Source organism: Rana temporaria, chromosome 1, assembly GCF_905171775.1.
Source record: "Rana temporaria chromosome 1, aRanTem1.1, whole genome shotgun sequence".
In the NCBI taxonomy this organism is placed as follows: Eukaryota; Metazoa; Chordata; class Amphibia; order Anura; family Ranidae; genus Rana; species Rana temporaria.
The window spans coordinates 291868281-291893688 of NC_053489.1; the positions used below are offsets into that span (position 1 = coordinate 291868281).

The following is a 25408-nucleotide window of genomic DNA, read 5'->3' on the forward strand; positions in this document are numbered from 1 at the left end:
ATGCTTTGCGCACACTTGTGGAATGGCGACACACTACGGTACTTAAAAATCTTCATAAGCAACGCTTTCAAAATTTCTACAGGTTACCAGTTTAGGACAGAGAAAGCCTTGTGCTAGAATTATTGCTCTCGCTCTAATGATCATGGTGATACCTCACATGTGTGGTTTGAAGACCGTTTACATTTGCAGGCGTGACTTAAGTATGCGCTCGCTTCTGTGCGCGAGCGCGGAGGGATGGGGCGCTTAAATAATTTTTTTCTTATTTATTTTATTCTCTTTAAGACCCCAAATCCCTTCTTTGCACTTAAAGGCATTAAAAACGTCAAGTTTAGCAGTTTCAGATGCTGTAAGTTTTTTTTCATTTAGCGCTTTTAAGTCACAGTATACCGGAAGTGATGTCATGACTTCCGGGTTACTAGTTCGAAGCCGATTTGCAGCTACGTTCGGGACTTCAGCCAGCCGGCTGGCCGCTCTGGCCTCCCAGTGGGACAGGAGAGCCCAGGAGAGCAGCGGAAGGCGGCAGGCCATGTCCCCTCCCAAACCCTGGGATAACAGCCACACGACTGCTAGCTGAATCAGTTGTTATCCCAAAAAAGCTGACCGTTTGCTCTAACAAATAGTACCGTGCAGTGCAGGCATCACCCCAGTACTACCCTTTCAAGCCGAGGCCGCATATTTGCGTATGGTTAGCGTAAAAGGGGTTATTCATGTGAAACATGTTTGTATGTATTGGAAAGAATTGAAAGCTTGTGACAATGCAAATTCAATATGTTTTTTTTAGATAAAGTGGTGCAAAAATGTTATGTATCTATGATTTATAGTAACCATGGAACCATAATAATCCCCATTATTTTACATTTAAAGTGATTTCAAAGCTGTATTGAATGTAGAGCTTACAGCTTCTTTAATAACAGTGTAGAAATTTGTATTAAATGTGTTTCCTTACTGGGGAGACTTTCCTTAGAGGGAGGGGGAAATCTTACTTTGGAAATTGCCATATTAGTCTATTAGTCTAGACAGATATATACTAAATAAAAGGTGAAAAATTACTACAGGAAGAACAGAGAAGTGAATAAGTAACAACAAGGACATTTCAGGGAATGTTATGACTTTTTTTTACTGTTGGCCTTTTATGCTAAAAAAATAAAACCTACAACCCCAATTTAAAAAAAGTTTGGGTACTGTGTAAAATCTACATAAAAAACAGAATGGAATGGTTTCCAAATCTCATAAACCCCTTATGTTGTTCCCAAAAGAAAATAGATAACATATCAAGTGTTTAAACTAAGACAATGTACCATTTTAAGGAAAAAAAAAAAAAGGTAATTTTGAAATTAATGACAGCAACACGTCTCAAAAAAGATGGGGCACGGCAACAGAAAGCTGGTAAAGTAATTAGTACCAACATGAAGAGCTGGATGAACATTTTGCAACCAATTATGTTATTTGGCAACAGGTCTGTAACTTGGGTAAAAATGAGCATCATAGAGAGTGTCCCAAAAGTAAAGATGAGCAGAGGTTCACCAATCCACGAAAAGCTGCCTCTAAAAATTGTCAAACAATTTCAGAATAATGTTCCTCAATGTAAAATTGCAAAAACTTTAAACATCATCTACAGTACATAATATCACAAAAATTCAGAGAATCTGGAGAAACCTCTGTGACAAGGCCGAAATGCAATATTGGATGGCTATGATCTTTGGGCTCTCAGACGGCATAGTATTAAAAACAGGCATGATTCTGTGATGGACATTACTGCATGGGCTCAGGAATAGTTCCAAAAATCACTGTCTCTGAAACGGTTCATCGTGCCATCCAACAAGTTAAAGCTTTATAATGCAGAAACGCTGCTGTCTTCTCTGGGCCAAAACTCACTTAAAATGGAATGGGCAGCTTGCACATCTGGAAAGGCGCCAACAATGCTGAAAGATAGATCCAGGTTTTAGAGCAGCATATTCTCCCATCCAAAAAACATTTTTTTTTCAGGGAAGTCCTTGTATATTTCAGCAGCACAATGCTAAATCCCATACTGTTTCTTTGAAAACAGCATGGCTTTGTAGTAGAAGAGTCAGGGTGCTCAACTTGCCTGACTGCAGTCCAGACCTTTTACCAGCTGAAAATATTTGGCTTATCTTGAAAACAAAAAAAAAAAAAACAACAACAAATACCCAGGACTGTTGAGCAGTTAGAATCTTATATCAGGCAGTAATTCAACAACAATCCTCTTCCAAAAGTCCAGCAACTGGTCTTATCAGTTCCCAGACATTTACAATGTTGTTAAAAGAGGAGGAGATTCTACAAAGTGGTAAACATGGCCCTGTCCCCACTTTTTTAAGCACTAATGCTGCCATTTCAAAACAACCTTATTTTTTAATTTTTTGGTAAATGGTAAATTTTCTCAGTTTAAACATTTGATATGTTTTCTATTGTGAATACAATATCGGTTTATGAGATTTTCAAATCATCACATTTTGTTTTTAGGTAGATTTTACACAGTATCTCAACTTGTTTTAAATTGGGGCTGTACAATTTTGCAGTGAAACACATAGTGCACAGTGGCCCGGTAAAAGTTACTAGTCCGATAAGACCTCCTTGATTTGTACTGTTTGCAGTTCAATGACTATGACAACTTTCACAAAATGCAGGACATTAGAAAACCTGTCTCCAACCAGTTGTGGGGTCATATTGTATTACAGGAAACTATTACTTTTTATAGTCAACTTCAGTTTTGTCACGTCAACAAGAACAATAATATACAGCAAGAATTTAAAGTGTACTATCAAGTGAACTTGTATTTAAATACTGTAGGTAAAATACTTTAATATACTGATCCACATAAAATAAAGATAAAACAAGCCATATCTTGCAGTGTATTCAGAGGACAATTGAAAAGCACAAGTTCCAGATACATAATTTAATGCAAATACAAATTAAGTGATTATTAAAATGTATTTGTGAATGATTGACTTATTCTGATTGAAATGAAATAACTTATTAACACTTACATTTTGAAAGGATACATGAAAAAGGAACTTGTGCTTTTAAAAAATGAAATGCACAAAATATGAAAGAAAAGAAATAGCCAGAAATCATGCATGCAGAAGAGAGTTAGTATTTAAAGATATACTTACATGGCTGTTGAGAAGTGAACTTCTGTGACTTGAAAGGCCGTCAGACTTTTGCAGTGTCTCAATCGCCATTTCAATCTGATAATAGATGTCATTGAAAACAGGCTCAAGACTAGATAGCATTAAAAAGCAAAAGCATCACTGACAGATTTTTTTTTAAAGGTTAATCAAGAATACTATTTAAAACCATCAACAAATACAAATAAAATAAACAAAGACAGCATGCAGTTCATTATCTCAGCACCCACCACCAAATCAAATAAGGAAGAGTCCTCAATAACACAAAAGCAACCCATAACCAAATACATAAAAAATAATAAATCAGTGAGAGGTGTGTCATAAGATTTCTGCTGATAGCTGGTTAGTGTAGACCTACTGTTAGGGGCCCATTCTCACAGGGTGTTTGGCCAGCTTTCCTAAACACCTTTCCTCCTGCCAGCAGTGTTTTGCCAGAAAAAAAATCTAGGCGCATCAAGTGCTTGGGCATTAATTTCATTGGCCAGAATAATAATTATTATATTATTAATATTGAAATTAAAATCAGTGGAATAATGAAAACATCCCAACATGTTCAGCACAGTAAGATATGTGACACTTGATATGTCTGTGTGCCAGAATGAGTCCTATATACTGAAAGAAACAATACTTTTGGACACTAGGGCAATGCATCTCTGGTATTTCTCTGATGTCAGCATTATATTTGGAAACTGTAGTCTATGACAAAATATTCAGATTTAAGATATTATAACATTAAAGCAGTCAACAATGGAAGATTATTACAATTTGTGGAACCAAAGTAACACATTTCAGAGCTGACCGCCTTTTGAAATCCTTAAAGCAGAGGTCCACACAAAAATGGAACCTACGCTTTCGGAAACATCCCCCCATCCGGTGTCACATTTGGCACCTTTCAGGGGGAGGGGGGTGCAGATACCTGTATAATACAGGCATTTGCACCCACTTCCAGGCATAGACTCCCGCGGGGGGTCACGCCCCTTCCCATCCCCCCTGCTGTCTTCTGGGAAACACACAGGTCCCAGAAAAAGCGGGGGGCCAGTTAGGACGCACATCGTGACTCGCGCATGCGCAGTAGGGAACCGGGAAGTGAAGCCGCAATGCTTCACTTCCTGATTCCCTCACTGAGGATGGCGGCGGGGGCAGCCGATTGCTCAGCTACGGCTGCCGACATTGCGGGCACCCTGGACAGTGTCCATTTATTAAAAGTCAGCAGCTGCAGAGTATTTGTAGCTGCTGGCTTTTAATATTTTTTTTAGGCGGACCTCCGCTTTAAATTGTGTAAGTCTTGTCCATAGAGTATTGCCGAATATATGAAACACATATGCTCACTCCTGTTCTAACCTCTTTTCAACAGTCTTCCACATAGCAGTCTCTCTTCAACAGGGCAGTGTCTATAACAGGGCAGACACTTACATAGCAATCTATTACAAAGCACTTTCTCTGCCACAGCACTATTGCTCTATAATAAGGCCATCTCTTGCACTTCAGTTTTATGAAACAGGAAGATATTAAAGAAGACATGTTGTGTTTCATGAAATATGAAACATTTACAGTAGTTGATTTCCAGCTCTATTTGTGCCCAGCATATGCAATATTTATCTGAATCACATCAACCTCATTGACAGACGACATACTTATAAATGCGGAGCTGAATATAAGTAAGTGGGAAGAGCGGAAAGGGTTGAACGGTGTCTGTGAGGCTTTGCTAGATGGTGCTCTGTGTCACCTTCCTTCAGCTTCCTGTACTTGTGTTTTGACAGAAGAGACACAGAAGAGAAGGAGGAGAGTGGGCTAAAGTAATAGGTTTTCAGACAGGTAACTCATTGAGAGTGAAAGGAAAAGGAAATAGGACAGTGTTAGAGAGCATTTTTTGTAAGCTTGACAAGGCTTCATAATGCTTAGCGGCTTGACACTAAAATGCTGCCAGTAAAGCCTTTCTCTGAATACCTTCTACTATTTTTAGTGCAGCAGATATAATCATTTCTCCACTTGAAGGTGATCATGAAACATGCAAGAATTAGAAAAGTCATGTCAATCTGATTTTTCTTCAGCCTGCATAAATATATTTTTTTTATTTAAAGCTAACCACCCAGCTTTCAACAGCAGCTAATGCCGAGTCTACTAAATGAATCACCCTACATAAATAAATTCATATTTCATATAAACTACAACATGGCTTGCCATGTGTGGCTGTTTAACTGGTCACAAGCGAATAATATGATTTTTGTACACACTGTGTACAAACACATAAGCCACAATTTTTTGGTAGCAGATAGATCAAACAGACATTCTCTGGTTTACACCCATTTCACACAATCATCTTGGTTGTAGGCAGCGGGTAAGTCCAGGAGAGTAGGAACCACAATAATAATATTAAAGTTGAAGCGCCACAGTCCTTAAAGTGGTTGTAAAGGTTCAGTTTTTATTTTATTTAAATAACAAACAGGTCATATTTACCTCCACTGTGCAGTTTGTTTTGCACAGAGTGGCCCCGATCCTCCTGTTCTGGGGTTCCACACCTGCTCTTGCGGCTCCTCCCCGCAATAGATAACCCCCTCTGGGAAGCTCTCTCCCGGGAGGATTACCTTGCGGGCAAGCTCCATTGTCATACACATGGCGTCCATAAGCGCAGAGTGTATGACTCGACCCGCCCTCCGGTGGCCGTGTCATTGGATTTGATTTACAGCAGCGGGAACCAATGGCTGCGTGGCTATCAATCTTTCCAATGAAGAGCCGAGAAGCCTAGGAGAGAGCGACGTGGGATCACGGCCATGGAAATTCGGGGCTCAGGTAAGTAAAACGGGGGCTCGGGGAGGGGGCGGACACTGCAAGGTGTTTTTTCACCTTAATACATAGGATGCATTAAGGTGAAAAAACATGAGGGTTTACAATCCCTTTAAGCACTGATGCCACATCCCTTGTTGACAGATATGAGCCCAAGGTAGAGAACAGTTCATTAGGATCAGGAAGAGCTGTACCTTTTTGTAAAAATTGAAGCACTGGTAGGTTAAGAAGACAAGTTTCCGAAAAGGGGATATGATGTCAAAAATATTGATTAGGCATATACATATGCAAAGAATCAGATATTTTATTAATGAGTGATGGAGAGAGAACATTTCAGAGACGGACAGACACAAACATGATTTTTTTTTAAGTTCGCAAAACATGACTTGGTACTTGGTGGCAAAACCTTTGATGGCAATCACAGAAGTCAGACGTTTCTTGTAGTTGGCGACCAGGTTTACACACATCTCAGAAGGGATTTTGTTCCACTCCCCTTTGTAGATCCTCTCAAAGTCATTAAGATTTCAAGGCTAACGTTTGATAACTGGAAATGTCAGCTCCCTCTACATATTTTAGGGGATTAAGGTCTGGAGACTGGCTAGGCCACTACAGGGCCTTAATGTGCTTCTTCTTGAGCCACTACTTTGTTGTCTTGGCCGTGTGTTTTGGGTCATTATCATGCTGGAATACCCATCCATGACCCATTTTCAATGCCCTGGCTGAGAGAAGGAGTTTCTCATCCAAGATTTGACAGTACATGACCCTGTCTATTTGATGCATTGAAAATGTCCTGTCCTCTTAGCAGAAAAACACCCCCAAAGCATAATGTTTCCACCTCCATGTTTGACAGTGGGGATGGTGTTCTTGGGGTCATACGCAGCATTCCTCCTCCTCCAAACACGATGAGTTGAGTTGATGCCAAAGAGCTTGATTTTGGTCTCATCTGACCACAACATTCAGATGTTCATTAGCAAACTTCAGATGGGCCTGTACATTTGCTTTCTTGAGCAGGGGCTTGCGGGCGCTGCAGGATTTCAGTCTTTTATGACGTAGTGTGTTACTAATTATTTTTGTTGGTGACTATGGTTTTAGCTGCCTTGAGATCATGGACAAGATTCTCCCGTGTAGATCTGGGCTGATTCCTCACCGTTCTCATGATCATTGAAACTGCATGAGGTGAGATCTTGCATGGAGCCCCAGACCAAGGGAGATTGACAGTTATTTTGTGTTTCTTCCATTTGCGAATAATCACACCGTTGTCTCCCTCTGACCAAGTTGCTTGGCAATGGTATTTTAGCGAATTCCAGCCATATGTAGGTCTACAATCCCTGACATCCTTGGACAGCTCTTTAGTCTTGACCATGGCGGAGAGATTGGAATCTGATTTATTGCTTCTGTGAACAGGTGTCTTTTATACAGGTAACAAGCTGAGATTAGGAGCACTCCCTTTAAGAGAGTGCTCCTAATCTCAGCTTGTTACCTGTATAGAAGACACCTTGAAGCCAGAAACCTTGCTGATTGACAGGCGATCAAATACCTTATTTCACTCATTAAAATGCAAATCAATTTATAACTTTTTTGAAATGCGTTTTTCTGGATATTTTTGTTGTTATTCTGTCTCTCGTTGTTAAAATAAACCTACCATTAAAATTATAGACTGATCATTTCTTTGTCAGTGGGTAAATGTACAAAATAAACTGGGTAGCAAATAAGTTTTTTCCCTCACTGTAGCATCAATGTACTTATTTTGCAAAAATATAACAGCTTTCCATTTATTCTACACACGCTTACCTCACTGTCTTTATGGATGTTTCAAAACACTGCTCAATTATTTTTGCCTTACTTCCTGGATAGGTCATGACACAGGAAGGAGTTGACCAGCTGATCTCATTAGCACACACCCTGCATCATCTACCCTGCTTGTTAACTCCTTCCTGTGTCATTACCTAAAGTCTTTCCAGGAAGACAGACAGAAGTAATCAAACAGTGGTTTGAAACAGCCATGAAGACAGTGAGGTAAGTGTGCGTAGAATAAATTGAAAGTGGTTTTATTTTTTGCAAAAGAAGTACATTAATGCTATATTTGTACATACTGTAGGGGAAATCGAATTTAGAAAAAAAAAGTTGCACTTAGCCTTTAAGATTTGCTCATTGTGTTTACTTGAGTTCTCTTTTAAACCCTATATGTCAGCACACTTTCTTGTCGAGATGTGGCCTCTCATTTTCATTGATGATGCCAGAGATTCATGACAGTGTTTTTCTTTATTTTTGGAGGGTTCAGGCACCTTATTTAAAGTGTTTGTTACCCCAATATTTCATATTCCTGATATGTGCCTGTTGTAACATGTGCTTGTATAAAAAAGGATCATGTTCTCTTAGTATTGCTTCCTTCATGTGAAATTTCTGGTGTTCCTGTAAGTCCTCTGCTTTCCTATTAAAAACTGACCACACTAACAGAACAGAGCTAGAGAGTGGTCAATCTCTAGCTATGCTGGGAACTCAGCATGCTCTCCTCTAATGATCAGACTTTTCCTGACATGCATTTCACTGGGACGATCAGTGTACTGTTGCTTCTCCTCCCCCCAGCTCTTATGCGGCCTAGAGGGAATGTGATCACTTTTAAAAAAACAGTAATGCAGCGTACACATGATTGGAAATTCCGACAAGAAAAGTCTGGTGTGAGATGGAAAATCCGCTCGTCTGTATGCAATTCCAACGCGCAAACAAACACACATGCTCAAAATCAAGCAGAAGAGCCGAACTGCCTTTTGAACTTCACTGATCTCAGCTCGTCGTGCGTCTTGTACGTCACTGTGTTCTTGACGGTCAGAATTTCCGACAAGATTTGTGTGACCGTGTGAATGAAACACAAGTTTGAGCAACCTGTTTGACAGTACATGACCCTGTCTATTTGATGCATTGAAAATGTCCTGTCCTCTTAGCAGAAAAACACCCCCAAAGCATAATGTTTCCACCTCCATGTTTGACAGTGGGGATGGTGTTCTTGGGGTCATACGCAGCATTCCTCCTCCTCCAAACACGATGAGTTGAGTTGATGCCAAAGAGCTTGATTTTGGTCTCATCTGACCACAACATTCAGATGTTCATTAGCAAACTTCAGATGGGCCTGTACATTTGCTTTCTTGAGCAGGGGCTTGCGGGCGCTGCAGGATTTCAGTCTTTTATGACGTAGTGTGTTACTAATTATTTTTGTTGGTGACTATGGTTTTAGCTGCCTTGAGATCATGGACAAGATTCTCCCGTGTAGATCTGGGCTGATTCCTCACCGTTCTCATGATCATTGAAACTGCATGAGGTGAGATCTTGCATGGAGCCCCAGACCAAGGGAGATTGACAGTTATTTTGTGTTTCTTCCATTTGCGAATAATCACACCGTTGTCTCCCTCTGACCAAGTTGCTTGGCAATGGTATTTTAGCGAATTCCAGCCATATGTAGGTCTACAATCCCTGACATCCTTGGACAGCTCTTTAGTCTTGACCATGGCGGAGAGATTGGAATCTGATTTATTGCTTCTGTGAACAGGTGTCTTTTATACAGGTAACAAGCTGAGATTAGGAGCACTCCCTTTAAGAGAGTGCTCCTAATCTCAGCTTGTTACCTGTATAGAAGACACCTTGAAGCCAGAAACCTTGCTGATTGACAGGCGATCAAATACCTTATTTCACTCATTAAAATGCAAATCAATTTATAACTTTTTTGAAATGCGTTTTTCTGGATATTTTTGTTGTTATTCTGTCTCTCGTTGTTAAAATAAACCTACCATTAAAATTATAGACTGATCATTTCTTTGTCAGTGGGTAAATGTACAAAATAAACTGGGTAGCAAATAAGTTTTTTCCCTCACTGTAGCATCAATGTACTTATTTTGCAAAAATATAACAGCTTTCCATTTATTCTACACACGCTTACCTCACTGTCTTTATGGATGTTTCAAAACACTGCTCAATTATTTTTGCCTTACTTCCTGGATAGGTCATGACACAGGAAGGAGTTGACCAGCTGATCTCATTAGCACACACCCTGCATCATCTACCCTGCTTGTTAACTCCTTCCTGTGTCATTACCTAAAGTCTTTCCAGGAAGACAGACAGAAGTAATCAAACAGTGGTTTGAAACAGCCATGAAGACAGTGAGGTAAGTGTGCGTAGAATAAATTGAAAGTGGTTTTATTTTTTGCAAAAGAAGTACATTAATGCTATATTTGTACATACTGTAGGGGAAATCGAATTTAGAAAAAAAAAGTTGCACTTAGCCTTTAAGATTTGCTCATTGTGTTTACTTGAGTTCTCTTTTAAACCCTATATGTCAGCACACTTTCTTGTCGAGATGTGGCCTCTCATTTTCATTGATGATGCCAGAGATTCATGACAGTGTTTTTCTTTATTTTTGGAGGGTTCAGGCACCTTATTTAAAGTGTTTGTTACCCCAATATTTCATATTCCTGATATGTGCCTGTTGTAACATGTGCTTGTATAAAAAAGGATCATGTTCTCTTAGTATTGCTTCCTTCATGTGAAATTTCTGGTGTTCCTGTAAGTCCCTCTGCTTTCCTATTAAAAACTGACCACACTAACAGAACAGAGCTAGAGAGTGGTCAATCTCTAGCTATGCTGGGAACTCAGCATGCTCTCCTCTAATGATCAGACTTTTCCTGACATGCATTTCACTGGGACGATCAGTGTACTGTTGCTTCTCCTCCCCCCAGCTCTTATGCGGCCTAGAGGGAATGTGATCACTTTTAAAAAAACAGTAATGCAGCGTACACATGATTGGAAATTCCGACAAGAAAAGTCTGGTGTGAGATGGAAAATCCGCTCGTCTGTATGCAATTCCAACGCGCAAACAAACACACATGCTCAAAATCAAGCAGAAGAGCCGAACTGCCTTTTGAACTTCACTGATCTCAGCTCGTCGTGCGTCTTGTACGTCACTGTGTTCTTGACGGTCAGAATTTCCGACAAGATTTGTGTGACCGTGTGAATGAAACACAAGTTTGAGCAACATTCCGTCAGAAAAAATCCACGGTATTCTTGTCCGATCATGTGTACGCAGCATAAGTATAATGTTTTATTTTTATATCTATACACAAACGCTTTGCCTTTTATTTCTATTTTAAACTTAATGGGTTGTTTTACAAAGTGATCATTTACAATCACTTTAAGCTTATTATTTTTTTATAACTTACACTAATGTGTGCTTGGATTGTAAGCTGTGAGCTATGCATACCGTGCTTATACTTTCTTTTCTAAAATCTTTAATAAAAAATATTAACGATAAAAAATAAAGCAGGACAGTAAGCTGAAAAAAATTAATAAAATGCGCCCACTTTGGGCTCATATGTGTCACCCGGTCTCTCTCAAAAAAATAAAATAAAAATATCAGCTGTTTTATTACAATAAAGATTAAATGTGGCATGTCATACTATCTGCACTTTAAATGTTTAATATATGATGTGGTGGAAGTGACACCTTGGATTATTATTTACAAATGGAGGTATACAGAGATTGGAGTGGTCCTGTATGGTGGCAACTTACCAACCAAGGTGCTTATTAAAGCGGCGTTCCACCCAAAAATGGAACTTCCTCTTTAAGAGCAGGTGACCCCCTGACATGCCACATTTGGCAAGTAATTTTTTTTGGGGGAGGAATGTTTTTACCGGCACCCAGTTCCTACTTCCTCCCCTGGCTCCCTGGTGCTGGAAGTAAGTTCACCTCTCCCCCTCCCTCCTGGCAATCTTCTGGGACTCGTCACAGGTCCCAGAAAATTGCCCGGCTGCTCCCAGCACGGCTCGCACATGCGCAATGCATGCCCAGCTGTAAAGCCACAGCCAGGTGCTCACAGTTAGAATGCCGGTGCCTAGGAGAGGAGGGGGAGAGGAGAGAGGCTTCCTGCACCCGTAACGCTGGACCATAGGACAGGTGAGTGTCTGATTATTAAAAGTCAGCAGCTCCACTTTTTGTAGCTGCTGACTTTTAAATGGGTGGAACTCTACTTTAACTAGTAAGTTTGCATTTGTTTATTCCTGGTAGGGGACATAGAAAGCTTTCCTGTTCACTGAGGTGGAGGGGGTTCTCAAGCACTGAAAACCAGGTCAAATGTGTACTCTAAATGATTCAATTTTTGAGTGGGATGTTTCCCACTTTTACGGTGTATGACATATTGAAGGAGGACCTATCTCCAACCTTAAAACTCTTGGTGAGAATTACACGGTGAGTGTGTGTGTGTCTATACACTGGGACGATCAGTGTACTGTTGCTTCTCCTCCCCCCAGCTCTTATGCGGCCTAGAACAGAGGGAATGCAATCACTTATAAAAAAAGGGGGAGAAAAATGGTAAGTATAATGTTTTACTTTTATATCTATACACAAACGTTTTGCCTTTTATTCCTATTTTAAACTTAATGGGTTGTTTTACAAAGTGTTCATTTAAAAATCACTTTAAGCTTATTATTGTTTTATAACTTCCATAATGTCAAAAGTATTGGGGCACTTGCCTTTACAGGCACATGAACTTTAAAGTGGATGTAATCCTGATTCATGAAATTTGAGTTGGGCACATATATCTGCAGTGTTTTCTTTTGTCTTCAAAGCGCTAAGTCCCATGGTTTTCTCCTGCTCCGTTCTCCTGTTATCAGCATGATAACTGCTGACAAGTTGTCCGTCAACTGTGATAAAACCAGCCATAATTTTGAGTCGTGTGAGGTTGCTATAAATAGATTAGCAGAGAACTGAACTATTCCCGAAGTGGAGAGGGGGTGTGTGCCTTTCCTCTTATCAACTGATGCCCAGACTTCACTTCCAGTGCTGAACAGGAAGAGAAGATCTGTAACACAATTTGCACTTTCTAAAGAATATATAAAGCTGAAGACAGCAGATATGCATGTAAATATTATGTAGGGAGATTGGTTTCTTCTCTGTGTTTCATCTGAGGCTGGTCACTTCACTAGGTATATGTGAGGGTTTACATCCACTTTAATGGCATCCCAGTCTTAGTCCATAGGGTTCAATATTGAGTTGGCACACCCTTTGCAGCTATAACAGCTTCAACTCTTCTGGGGAGGCTGTAGGCTGTCCACAAGGCTTAGTAGTGTGTCTATGGGAACGTTTGACCATTTTTCCAGAAACGCATTTGTGAGGTCAGGCACTGAAGTTGGATGAGAAGGCCTGCCTCACAGTCTCCTCTCAAATTCATCCCAAAGGTGTTCTATCGGGTCGAGGTCAGGACTCCGAAACTGTAATATGTTTTAACGATTCAATTGCGATAGATAACACTTTATGTGATGCTTCTTCAAGATCAGTGCTTTAAGACTTTGGAATTGCAGCTTTAGCATTGTTGGGTCCTACACTCTTTGAATCAAAAACCTCCTATGATTAAGACCATTAAGTGAAAAGTTTTTAGAGGGCAGAGTCACATTTGATGAGGGACAAAATGTTTGTTTGATTTTTCTGCTTGTTGCAGTTTAGAACACAGTGGGGTGTGGCTTATGTGTTTGTATGCCTAGAGAGAAGGTGGATTCCTGAGAGAATGTGTTCCTGCATCTGGCTGCTGTATCCTTTACTTGAAGTCCATTGAGGGATTTAAGAAGTCATTAACTGACAGATTATCCTGCCGCTTGCAAGAGAATGGGACCATGGAAAACAAAGATTTAGGCCAGCCCAGAAAAAAAAAACATCTCCCACTCCCAGCATTCCGTATTTGTAGCAAGGCAGTACCAAAAGCATGATCATAAGCAAAGTGGGGTGGGAATGGTGTTCTTCACTGGACTCTAAAAATAGTATTTTTATGGCGAGTACAAAAATAATTTTACTGAAGGGTGGACAGCACAGCAAATGAAATGCTAACAAGTTAACAAAAAATAGCAGAACGGTGTACTTCCTGCAGATCAAAGTATTCCCTGAAGTACACCTTATGCTCAAAGCTTGTATCAGATGAAACCTGAACATCCACCTAGTTGAACTTACATGGAGGCACCCTTGCAAATCAAGGAAACAGCAGCCTCATAATGAAGAGCCCAGACTTACTACTGAATGTGCCTTACAATAGTAATTCGCAAACCCTCTGTTTATAAGCATGTTATTATTATAAATGATTCCTTTATTTTACAAGTACTCCCTCTATTAAAGGTTAATTTTACCTTTATCATGGTTACACAGCTCTGTCCATCAGGTGCACGCTTTCCTCAAACTTCCAGTCAGGGAGCATAGAACCCTCTATCTCCTTCATGCTGCCAGCAGGACTACATGTCCTATAATCACTCACACACATGCTGGCATAGGTGTGCGCAGCCTATTGCATTAGTGTGTGCACACCAAAGCTCAGACACATACACGTGTATACATACACAGTATATGGTAAGTGTTTTCTTCACCAGCAGAAATTGTTGACCACAATTTGGGCTTTAATATGACTTTAATAAGAAGGGGTGTAACCCGGTGCTTGAGACTGCCTGAGCCACCTAGAATTAGTGTAAGAAAAAGCTGGTTCATTTTTAGAGGAACTATCTGAAATGACAAAGAATCTTTTTGATGGAGGCAGCAGCTGACAGACGGACAATTTCAGTCATAACCACACCCAGACAATGGAGGGAAATCTCATTCTGATGAACTGGGGCCAGATGAGGAGACAAAAAAATGTCCCGGTTAAAGTGAAAAGTCAGTTATTTTCGCGTTTATTAAAGGTCAGCAGCTACAAAAACTGTAGCTGCTGACTTTTAATAAACACACCTGACCCATGATCCAGGGGTGCATTCACTTCAGCAGTTTTTACTCTCTCTCCTTCCTTGGCGGCGCCAGCATCTCTACTATGGGCACCAGGCTGTGACAGCTTGCGACTTCACAGCTGGGTGCTCACTGCACATGCGTGAGTGGTGCCATGTTCTGTGAAAGGTCAAAAAGTATTCTAGGACCTGTAACGAGTCCCAGAAAACTTTGGGAGGGAGAAGGAAGGAGAACTTCAAGGAAGATATTTCAAGGAAGCAAACTCGTAGATCAAGGTGTAATGCCACTACAGCATCCAATGCTTCAGCTAGAAGATCCCTATAACTAGAGAAAAACCTGACTTAAAACACTAGAACACCTATGGGTTCAGAGGGCAATCCCTTGGGTTCAGAGTCAGCTGGCTGCCAACTGTCCATGCTGACATGTATACAGCAGATAAGGATGGAATGTGAAGTTCTGCCGAGAACAAGATCTGCATTAAGCTTTGGATTAAGCGCTGTCTATGACTGTATGATTTTGTTACAGTGCCTTCGTAAGATCTGTGATCAATCAGAATCTCCATAAGGTCTTGACAGTCAGGCCTATGTTGTCCACCAGAACCTGTACACATTGTTTCCTCCACAAGAGATCATCTAGATTTCCCACCGTGGGAATGCCCCAAGAGTGCAGGAAAATGTACTAGTACCAGCACCCATGGTGATCTGAGGTAGGGTGGATAGGCAGAATAGCAGTGCCAAAAATTGAATAGGCAGAGGACGTACCAGAAGGCGCAGAAAATGCTGATGTGCTGATAAGATGGGTACATGCAGGTATGCCTCCTTAATGTCCAAGAAGGCCAGAAAGTCTCCATGATGAAGAAAGGCTATGACCTGATAGACTTAATGCAGAACTTCTGGGCCTGAATGAATACATTTAGGACCTTGATGTCCAAGATGGGGCAGATGCCGCTTTGACTTTGGGATCTGTGAACATGTTGGGAGAAAAACCCCTAATACCGGTATGCCAAAGGAGCTGGACAATAACACCTGTTCTGTTCCAGAAAACCGGTTAGGGCTGAATAGAAATCTGTTAATCTGGGCGGTGACACAGGAAATATGGAAATTATATACCAGGAAACAGGCTGTAAGAAAAGCTCTAGCTTGTAATGCCCGGAAACCACCTCCTGCATGCAAGCCTTTAAGATGCAGGCTATCCAGGTGTCCGCAAATTCTAACTGACCCTTTTCACCTTTGGAAATTGGGGGTGGGGGCACTCACATGAACCATGGCGTTTTAGTAGTAGGCCTGTGGGCCAGATTGGGCTTGGGCTTACAGTTTAAGGCTAAGTTATGAAAAGGATTTTTTTTAACTCAGGATCAGAATACTTTATTAATTTCATAGGGACTGGCCTTCCCATGAACCTTAATGCTTCATTGGCTGAGAAAGAACCCCACATGACATCCTTTTTAATCTAGAGCAGTTTTGAAAAGAGGCACTGTCTCCCAAAGGCCTTGTGGGGTTACCGCTTCTTACGCACAGGTTTTACATTTCAACACTTTGGTAAGAGTGTTCTCTGCATGTGTAGTGACAGGGAAATGAGACAGAAAACCTCCAAAAACCTGTCTATGCTGTAGCTCAGAGCAACAGACATTTGTTCAAAATGCTCTATGAGCAAGGGATTAACTGTCAAAATGATGAGATCACTTCAAATAGCCTTAAACCCGTCAGTCTGTTTGACAGATCAGAGCTAAACTGGTTGCAGAGCAGGACTGGAACAATGAAAGCTTTGCTAAAACTCATCTCTGGGCAAAGTAAAATTATTTCCTTGCAGTGTGGCTGCCTTCACACTGCAATGGGTTAAATGCTTGTTTGTCTAGGGGACCAGGTAAAAAACGTTTACCTGATTCTCCACTTTCCTGGCAGCTGGCAACTTTTCTACTCCCCTAAGACTCAGCAGTGGATTGTTCCTTGGCATCCTCATGTCCAACACAGGGCTATGGAATCTGCCTTGTACTTGATGATGTAAGAGGACTTGCCACCACTGGAGCAAAGGGAAGAAGAGGCTGTGGGGTCTGGTCTAGCTGAGCAGCAATGGGGAGATGCTTACACAATGCTAAATTGCAGGAGAGAGTGTGCGAAGCATAGGCCCACAACAATCTGCCCACTGTATGATGTCATGACTCAATCTCTCAGATTTATCCATGACAGTATGGCATTTTAAGGTGCCTAGTGGTCCAAATTCCGACGTACAGTGGGGATCGAAAGTTTGGGCACCCCAGGTAAAAATTTGTATTAATGTGCATAACGAAACCAAGGAAAGATGGAACAATCTCCAAAAGGCATCAAATTACAGATTAGACATTATTATAATATGTCAAAAAAAAGTTAGATTTGATTTACACTTTCAAAATTACAGAAAACAAAAAAATGGCATCTGCAAACGTTTGGGCACCCTGCAGAGTTAATATCTTGTACTGCCCCCTTTGGCAAGTATCACAGCTTGTAAACGCTTTTTGTAGCCAGCCAAGAGTCTTTCAATTCTTGTTTGAGGTATCTTTGCCCAATCTTCCTTACAAAAGTCTTCCAGTTCTTTGAGATTTCTGGGCTGTCTGTGACGCACTGCTCTTTTAAGGTCTATCCATAGATTTTCAATTATGTTGAGGTCAGGATATTGTGAAGGCCATGGCAAAACCTTCAGTTTACGCCTCTTGATGTAATCCCCCGTGGATTTTGAGGTGTGTTTAGGATCATTATCCATTTGTGGAAGCCATCCTCTCTTTAACTTCAGCTTTTTCACAGATGGCATCAAGTCATCATCCAAAATTTGATGACATTTTATTGAATCCATTTTTCCTTCTACTCGTGAAATGTTCCCTGTGCCACTGGCTGCAATACAACCCCAAAGCATGATTGATCCACCCCCCATACTTATCAGTTGGACAGAGGTTCTATTCATTAAATTATGTGCCCTTTCTTCTCCAAACGTACCTTTGCTCATTCCGGCCAAAAAGTTATATTTTAACCTCATCGGTCCACAGAACTTGTTTCCAAAATGCATCAGGCTTGTCTATATGTTCATTTGCAAAGTTCAAACGCTGATTTTTGTGGTGAGGACGTAGAAGAGGTTTTCTTCTGATGACTCTTCCATGAAGACCATATTTGTACAAGTATCTCTTTATTGTGGAATAGTGTACCACAACTCCAGTGTCTGCCAGATCTTTCTGCAGGGATTGTGCAGTCAAACGTGGGTTTTGAATTGCTTTTCTCACAATCCTGCGAGCTGTTCTGTCTGATATTTTTCTTGGTCTTCCAGATCTTGCTTTAACTTCCACTGTTCCTGATGACTGCCATTTCTTAATTACATTCCGAACAGAGGATATTTACATCTGAAAACGCTTTGCTATCTTCTTATAGACTTCTCCAGCTTTGTGAGCGTCAACTATTTTCAGTTTCAGTTTTCTAGACAACTGCTTAGAAGAACCCATGGTGCTGATTGTTGGGGCAAGGTCAGATGAGTCTGGGCATTCAAAACCTTGGAGATTGACATCACCTGGTCTTCCCAGACGATGATTGAGAACAGTCCATGACACTGGCAGGTCTCAGCTTTGCAAAGAGGGCATTTTTTTGTTTTCTCTAATTTTGAAAGTGTAAATGATGGAAATAAAAGCTAACTTTTTTTGACATATTATAAGAATGTCTAATCTGTAATTTGATGCCTTTTGGAGATTTTTCCATCTTTCCTTGGCTTTGTTATGCACATTAATACAAATTTTTACCTGGGGTGCCCAAACATTCGATCCCCACTGTAATTTCCAGTGCTCAACCTACTACAAAGTGATAGAAAATACAGCTCTACTCCACTCTTTAAATATAAAAAAAATGCACCAAACCAAAAAAATGCACAAACCAAGAATTTTAACTACGGTATTACATTAACCCTAACTAATGCAGCTGCAGTATTCCCCCATCCAACATTTCACTATATGATAAATACCAATATCAATCACCACTGTGCAGCGCTATAAATACAACTAATCACATCAAACAAAATCATATATTGTCACACAGTGGCTATCTGTTCATATATTCAACATAAAATGTCAAATATTCTCAAACATAGAATAAAGTTTATAGCCTTGTATAAACAATCAGTTTTTCCAACGGGAAAACTACCCAAAAACCATCTTTTTTACCGCAGGGAAAAACGGCGGACCTTTGCCTGGCAGTTTTCCTATGGGAAAAACTGCGATGAAGCATACACACAGCCGGAATTCCCGGCCAAAGCTCCATCGCAGTTTTCATGTCGGGAAAAACAGCCGTGTGTAGGGGAAAGACTGAACCGAGCAAGTTCTCGGCTTTCCCCTCGAGATTTCCGACGGGAACTTTTCCCATCAGAAATCCTGTACGTGTGTACGAGGCATATATAATAAGTCTACTTCATTGAATAAATGAACATTAAATCTTCACTCGGTGCTCAGTGTGCTATGTGATTTTTTCCCACACTTTTAATCTGTGCTTAAAAAAGGTGCTCTGTGTAACTGAATAAATATTTTAGATTTGGGGCTTAAATGTGTTCCCATGAGATATTTTAAGAAGTTTGAAACATTTGCATACACTCAGAAATATATCTGGAAATTGAACCTCAAGAAGTATTTTTTATCTAGTCCGTTGGACCCTAGACTAAGGGAGGTATCAGCCAGAGAGGGGTTGAACAGTGTATTAAAGAATAATTTCCTGTTCAATACACCTTTAATTAATAATCATATTGTAGAAACTTTTAAAGGTTTTGTTTTGTGAGATTTGGAAAATGTATCGGTGAGGAAATACACTAACCCCCAGGTACAGGGGTAGGCAACCTGGGACTCTCCAGCTGTTGCAGAACTACAAGTCCCATCCTGCCTCTGGTGGTAATTGTAACTGGCAGTCTTGCAATGCATCATGGGAGATGTAGTTCCACAACAGCTGGAGGGCCCCAGGTTGCCTACCCCTGCCCTAGTATATAACTAAAGGGATTGAATAATTAGAGAAAATAAATGATATTATTGTGCGGCTAGCAGATAAGGGAGGGGCAGGGGGGGTTGTTTTCATGGATAAGGAAGTATGACATGAAGGAATAAGTATGTTATCAGATGTGGATACGTACAAAAAGGTGAATAGAGACCCCCCACAAAGGAGTTTAATAGGGAATTAAAATCCCTGGTAACAGAAGGCTAAAAAATGGGACTAATTGCTAAGAAAAGTATATAATTACCTTCAAGTATAAGCCAGATCCCCATAAGTTTGATGTGATTAGCAGTATTTATAGCGTTGTACTGTGGAGATTGATATTGGTAATCACAAAGTGAGTCTTTGGAGGCAGAGCCAGCGCCAGATTAACGTAGGGGTTATTGGAGCTGCAGCTCCAGGCCCCTACCATAATATCGGGCCAATACAGGCACAATTACCGGCCACCAACCGCTGGCCGTTACATTGCCTTGCAGAAGTTGCAGGCGCCAGACAGCGGAATTATAGGCCCGCCGGCCCAATACAGACAGTGTGCTGCCCGGCGGCCTCTGCATACATTGCCTTGCAGTTGCCAAGAATGCAAGAACTCCCCCCCTTGGAGTCCAACACACTTCCCTGTTGGGTGGAGCTTGAAGTCCCGGCCGGCGTGACGTCATCCAGAGGCCAACCCGAGAGGCTCATCATCAGTGCACATCAGTGGAGAAGAAAAATTACTTATATAAAAAAAATTATAACAAACTTAAATGTCAGTCTTTTTTTGATGTTTAGCAAAAAATAATAAACTTAATGGTGTTTAAATACCACCAAAAGAAAGGTCTATTTGTGTGGAAAAAAATGTAAAAATATCATATGGGTACAGTGTTGCAGAGAAATATTTTCAATATGTTTCTGTTTTGGCACTTTAATGGTAATTAAAATATTTAATGTGTTTTAACAAAAAGTTTTGTGTCTTCATTTTATTTATTTCTATAAAAAGGCCCACCAAAATTCTCAGCACCAGGCCCATGATGCTCTTAACCTGGACCTGGGCAGGGCAAGTGTTCAGGCAACGTCAACGGTTCTGGAACTGGAACCACTTTGTGGCTAACTTCTACCAGAACAAGGTCTGGAAATTGCCTTTAGCAGATCCCAGTGCTGGAGATAATTTCCAGGCTGGCCTCACAACATCCAGTCCAGCAGCGTATGGGCATTTTAACACTTAACTGAGGAAATAATTATTCAGGTAGCTGCCACGGGCCAGCTTAAGTAGTGATGGCCTACAATGTTTTTGTTTGCCTGTGTCCAATTTTCCTGTAGCCGGCAGTATAAACCCCAAAAAATTATGATTTCTCCGTGAGAAGGACATTTTTATTGCCAGAAAAAGAACATATGCATTCCTATTCTGATACAATGAAAATAATAGCAGATAAAAATGATAGAACATTTTGAACTAAAGCTGAATATAATTAGGTTCCAAGTCTGAATATTTATTCAACAACACATTCATCTATAAAGATTATTTTTCATTATACCAACAACATGATTCATTTCAGTTCACCATCAATCGGGAATGTGACCTTTATATCTAATAATCCTTTATTTAACCTTCTGCTGTACATAAATATTGAAGTGTACCATCACAGTATGATAGGCTTGCAAACGATCAAAATCATTTTGGGATTTTTATTTTATTTCCAAGTATGCAGAAAATGTTCCAATTAAATGTGTCTCAGAGTCTAAGATGAGAAGCTCTTATCTGCATATGAATACTGGCAGCAGAAGGGAAAGTGATCAAGAATGTGCAGGGAAGACAGAATTGTGTTGCAGTTTTAATTCACAGCAGGATGAATAATTTTATCCTGCAATTTATATAATTGTATCTGGCCTAAAACAAGCATCAAATCAATACAATATTATCAATTATCTATGTTTAACCCCCATAATTAAAAAGAAGCCCATAGTGCAATAAAGTGTCTGGAACTGTAAGAAAGTAAAATCAAAGTAAAGCTTGTTAATATAGAATACATAAAGAAATTTTATTGTTTTACTTTGGGGAGGGGGGTCCCCAACCTAGTTTCAGATTTCATTGGCGTTCACCAAAACAGGTTAAGATAATTACACCTGACACTAACAAGGTTTAAGAATGCCCCTCCACCCTTCTGATACCTATGCTGCCTAACCTATGTGAAGAAAAAAATTGTGCATACTATATATTTTCAGCCCACTCCAGTCCGGTGACTTGATCCCCTGTGTCGGTGAGTGCTGGCTGCAGAGGAGAGATGGGAGCGCTCGACAATGGCTGTGAATTCCGAGAGCCATGATGTCAATCGAAGGGTCCCATGTCCCAGGCATTGTCTGAGACCCCTCCCTTTCAGCAGCTGCTGAATGACACAGGAGACCAGTAGCTGCGGGTCGCATAACCATACCGGAATGGGCTGAAAACAGGCATGCATGCCTTTTTTTTACACAGGTTAGGCAGCAAAGCTAGACGGAAGGGTGAGGAGAGATTTTTAAACAAAGGGTTAGGCAGGAATTCTACTTTAACAGCTGTTTACAATTTAGATACATGGGTGCCTAAAAAAAATATTCAAATACCCAGCCACAAATTGGTATGAAAAACAAAATACAAGTTTAATTAAAAGAGCAAAGGAGAACCTATACCTGTTTCAGAGATTTTTTTTTCAGAGTTAAAACGGCAAAAAACAAAGATGTCTACAAGCTGAATGAAAATATATTCTGCTGATATTCCGTAAATACATTTATGATATAACAGCATCAAAGGATTGCTTGGTTGCTGGAAATAAGCCAATAGGAAAGTCAACCAAGCTAAAATACTATACTTTATGTGGCGTTTTTCAATTTTGTGAATATATATATATATAATTTTTTTTTTTACTTGCTCAAAGCACATAGGGCCAGATTCACGTAGGAGAGCGTATCTTTAGTAGGTCGTAGCGTATCCTATTTATGCTACGCCGCTGCAACTTAGACAGGCAAGTGCAATATTCACAAAGCACTTGCTCCGTAAGTTGCGGCGGCGTAGCGTAAATCGGCCGGCGTAAGCCCGCCTAATTCAAATGTGGAAGAGGTGGGCGTGTTTTATTAAAATGAGCCGTGACCCCATGCAAATGAAGCGCCGATCGTACGGCGCATGCACGCACATGCTCAGTATCATGTCGAGTTTACTCCATAAGATACGCCAGGCCCAATGCCTGTGACATGAACGTAACCTACGCACAGCCCCATTCACATACGACTTACGTAAACGACGTAAAAAGATGCGCTTGCCGACGTCCATACTTTGCATTGGCTGCGCCTCATATAGCAGGGGTAACTTTACGCCGGACGTAAGCCTAACGTAAACGGCGTAGCAGGCGCAAGTACGTTTGTGAATCGGCGTATCTACCTAATTTACATATTCAACGCGTAAATCTACGGAATCGCCCCTTGAGGCCAGTGTAAATATGCACCCAAGATACGACGGCGTAGGAGACTTACGCCGCTCGTATCTTGGCCAAATCTATGCGTAACTGATTCTAAGAATTAGGCGCATAGATACGACGGCTCACATTCGGACTTACGACGGCGTACGTGGAGATATGCCGTCATAAGTCCACTGTGAATCTGCCCCATAGTCTTCACTACATACAGTAGGTTATTACTATAAACCATGCTGGAGGAAGGTTGTTTATGTTGCGCATGAAACATTGTGCATTTATAGATCTGTGGTGACACTATACATGGGATAATCTCAACTAGCACAGGTGTGCCCTTACAGATTTCTCCGGTGTAAAATCTTTGGGTAACTGCTGAGCAATGGTATATAAATATATTTTAGTATAAAAGTAAATTGTTTGGATATTTTTGTATACATACTATTGTTTCTTTAAAGCAATATTAAACCCAAAAGCAAACATTTATTATATTGCAGCCTACCATTTCTTATGCCCTGTACACTCGATCGTTTTTCTCGGCAGGAAAAAAAAACAAAATTTTTCCAGACGGGATTCCTCTCAAGCCTGCCTTGCATACACACATTCAGGCCAAATGCAGCCTGTCCAAAGCGCGGTGACGTACACCACGTACGACGGGACTATAAAGGGGAAGTTCCATTCAAACGGCGCCACCCTTTGGGCTGCTTTTGCTGATCCTTGTGTTAGTAAAAGTTTGGTGAGAGACGATTCAAGCTTTTTAGTCTTCGTGCTTTTCAGTCCGTTACAGCGTGACAAATGTGCCATCTCCATTACGAACATTAGTTTTACCAGAACGAGCGCTCCTGTCTCATACTTGAATCTGAGCATGCGTAGTTTTTTTCCCCTTGGAAAAGCATACACAAGACCGGTTTTCCCGACGGGAAAATGTCCGCCGGGAAAAAATAAAACTTGTTATTTTTTTCCCCCGCAGTTTTCCTGTCGGGAAAACTGCGATGGAGCATACACACAGCCGGCATTCCCGGCCAAAAGCTCTCATGGCAGTTTTCCTGCCGGGAAAACCGGTCGTGTGTACAAGGCATTAGATGTGGTGGCTGCATCAGTTTTCTTTTTTAGGCTTTCTTTCTTTTATCTTCATCTGGTGATCTGGCCAGTAGGTCAGGTGTTTTTCAGTGTGAGCTGGAGTTTGACTTGAATTTGTTAGTGTATCCGGATTTTTTAGAACATTTAACACTCCCCTCCCCCCAGACTGACACTGCTGCTGGTCAAAGGTGCCCCTGTGCTTATTCATCCAGAGTGAACACACTCTAATACAGGGAGAGTGTGTTACCAAATCACCAGGTAAAAACAGATGTGCTGCAATTAATGACTTTTTTGGCTTTGGGTTTAATACAGCTTCAAGGGACCTTTTATCCTACCACAACCAAAATGATCTAGCTCTTTGTACATAACCAAATATCTTTTTTATTTTAGTAAAGAATACGAAGGATCTGCTAGACACTTTAAAGTGAACATTTAATTTTGCAGAGCAGTAACAACAGGTTAACTTTAATGCTGGTTTGTACAACAACAGAATTGTCCACTAATTTTCCAAAAGTAGCATGTGGACACATGACTGTTACAACTATATGAGCTTGTTGGACATCCCATTCTAAAACTGTGAGAATTATGGAGTTGCCCTTTCCTCTCCTTTGCAACTATAAAAGCCTCCATTCTTCTAGAAAATGCTTCCACTACAATTTGGAGAAGGTCTGTGGGAATCTGTGCCCATTTTGCCAAAAGAACATTTGTGAGGTCAGATACTGAACTCGGACTAGAACACCTGGCTTGCAATCAATGTTCCAATTTATCTCAAAAGGTTTTAAAAGGGTCAAAGTGAAGTTTTTGGTCAGGCCATTTGAGTTCCCCTCACCAAACTCACCAATGCGTTTCTTTAGGGACCTGGCTTTGAACAATGAGGCACACTAATTCTACAAAAAAATATGCCTCTACAAAGTGTTGCCACAATGTTGAGAGTGCACATTTGTCTGAAAATGTCTTGCTGTGCTGTAACATGAATAGTATCAGTACTCAAATTTGGCCATATGGAAGATGTGATGGGCAGGTAACCACAAACCTTTGGCTATATTGTGTGCAACCCCTTAGCTCCCCTGTAGAAGTGAGAAAAAGAAGCCCTGTGCAAGCTTCAAATTGTGACTTGGAGATTGCGGGTGGGGGGGGGGGGGGTAAGGTCTCTTATCTCTTGCCAACCCCGCATGATGCACTGGGTCATATTGCCAAGCCTCAGAGGTGACATGTGGAGTACCATGCTACCCAAAAGCTAGAAGTACTCTGGGTGAATAGAGAC

The 25408-nt window shown here is 40.8% G+C and overlaps 1 protein-coding gene across 1 annotated transcript in view; it reads right to left on the reverse strand.

Annotated features, from left to right (window-relative positions):
- The window catches only part of RFX3 (regulatory factor X3), a 266612-nt gene that overhangs the window by 86801 nt on the left and 154403 nt on the right, over nt 1-25408 (reverse strand). The window contains exon 5 of the mRNA XM_040357345.1: nt 3132-3206. Within this exon, the coding sequence (XP_040213279.1) occupies nt 3132-3206 (75 nt within the window). The remainder of the gene's footprint in view (nt 1-3131; nt 3207-25408) is intronic.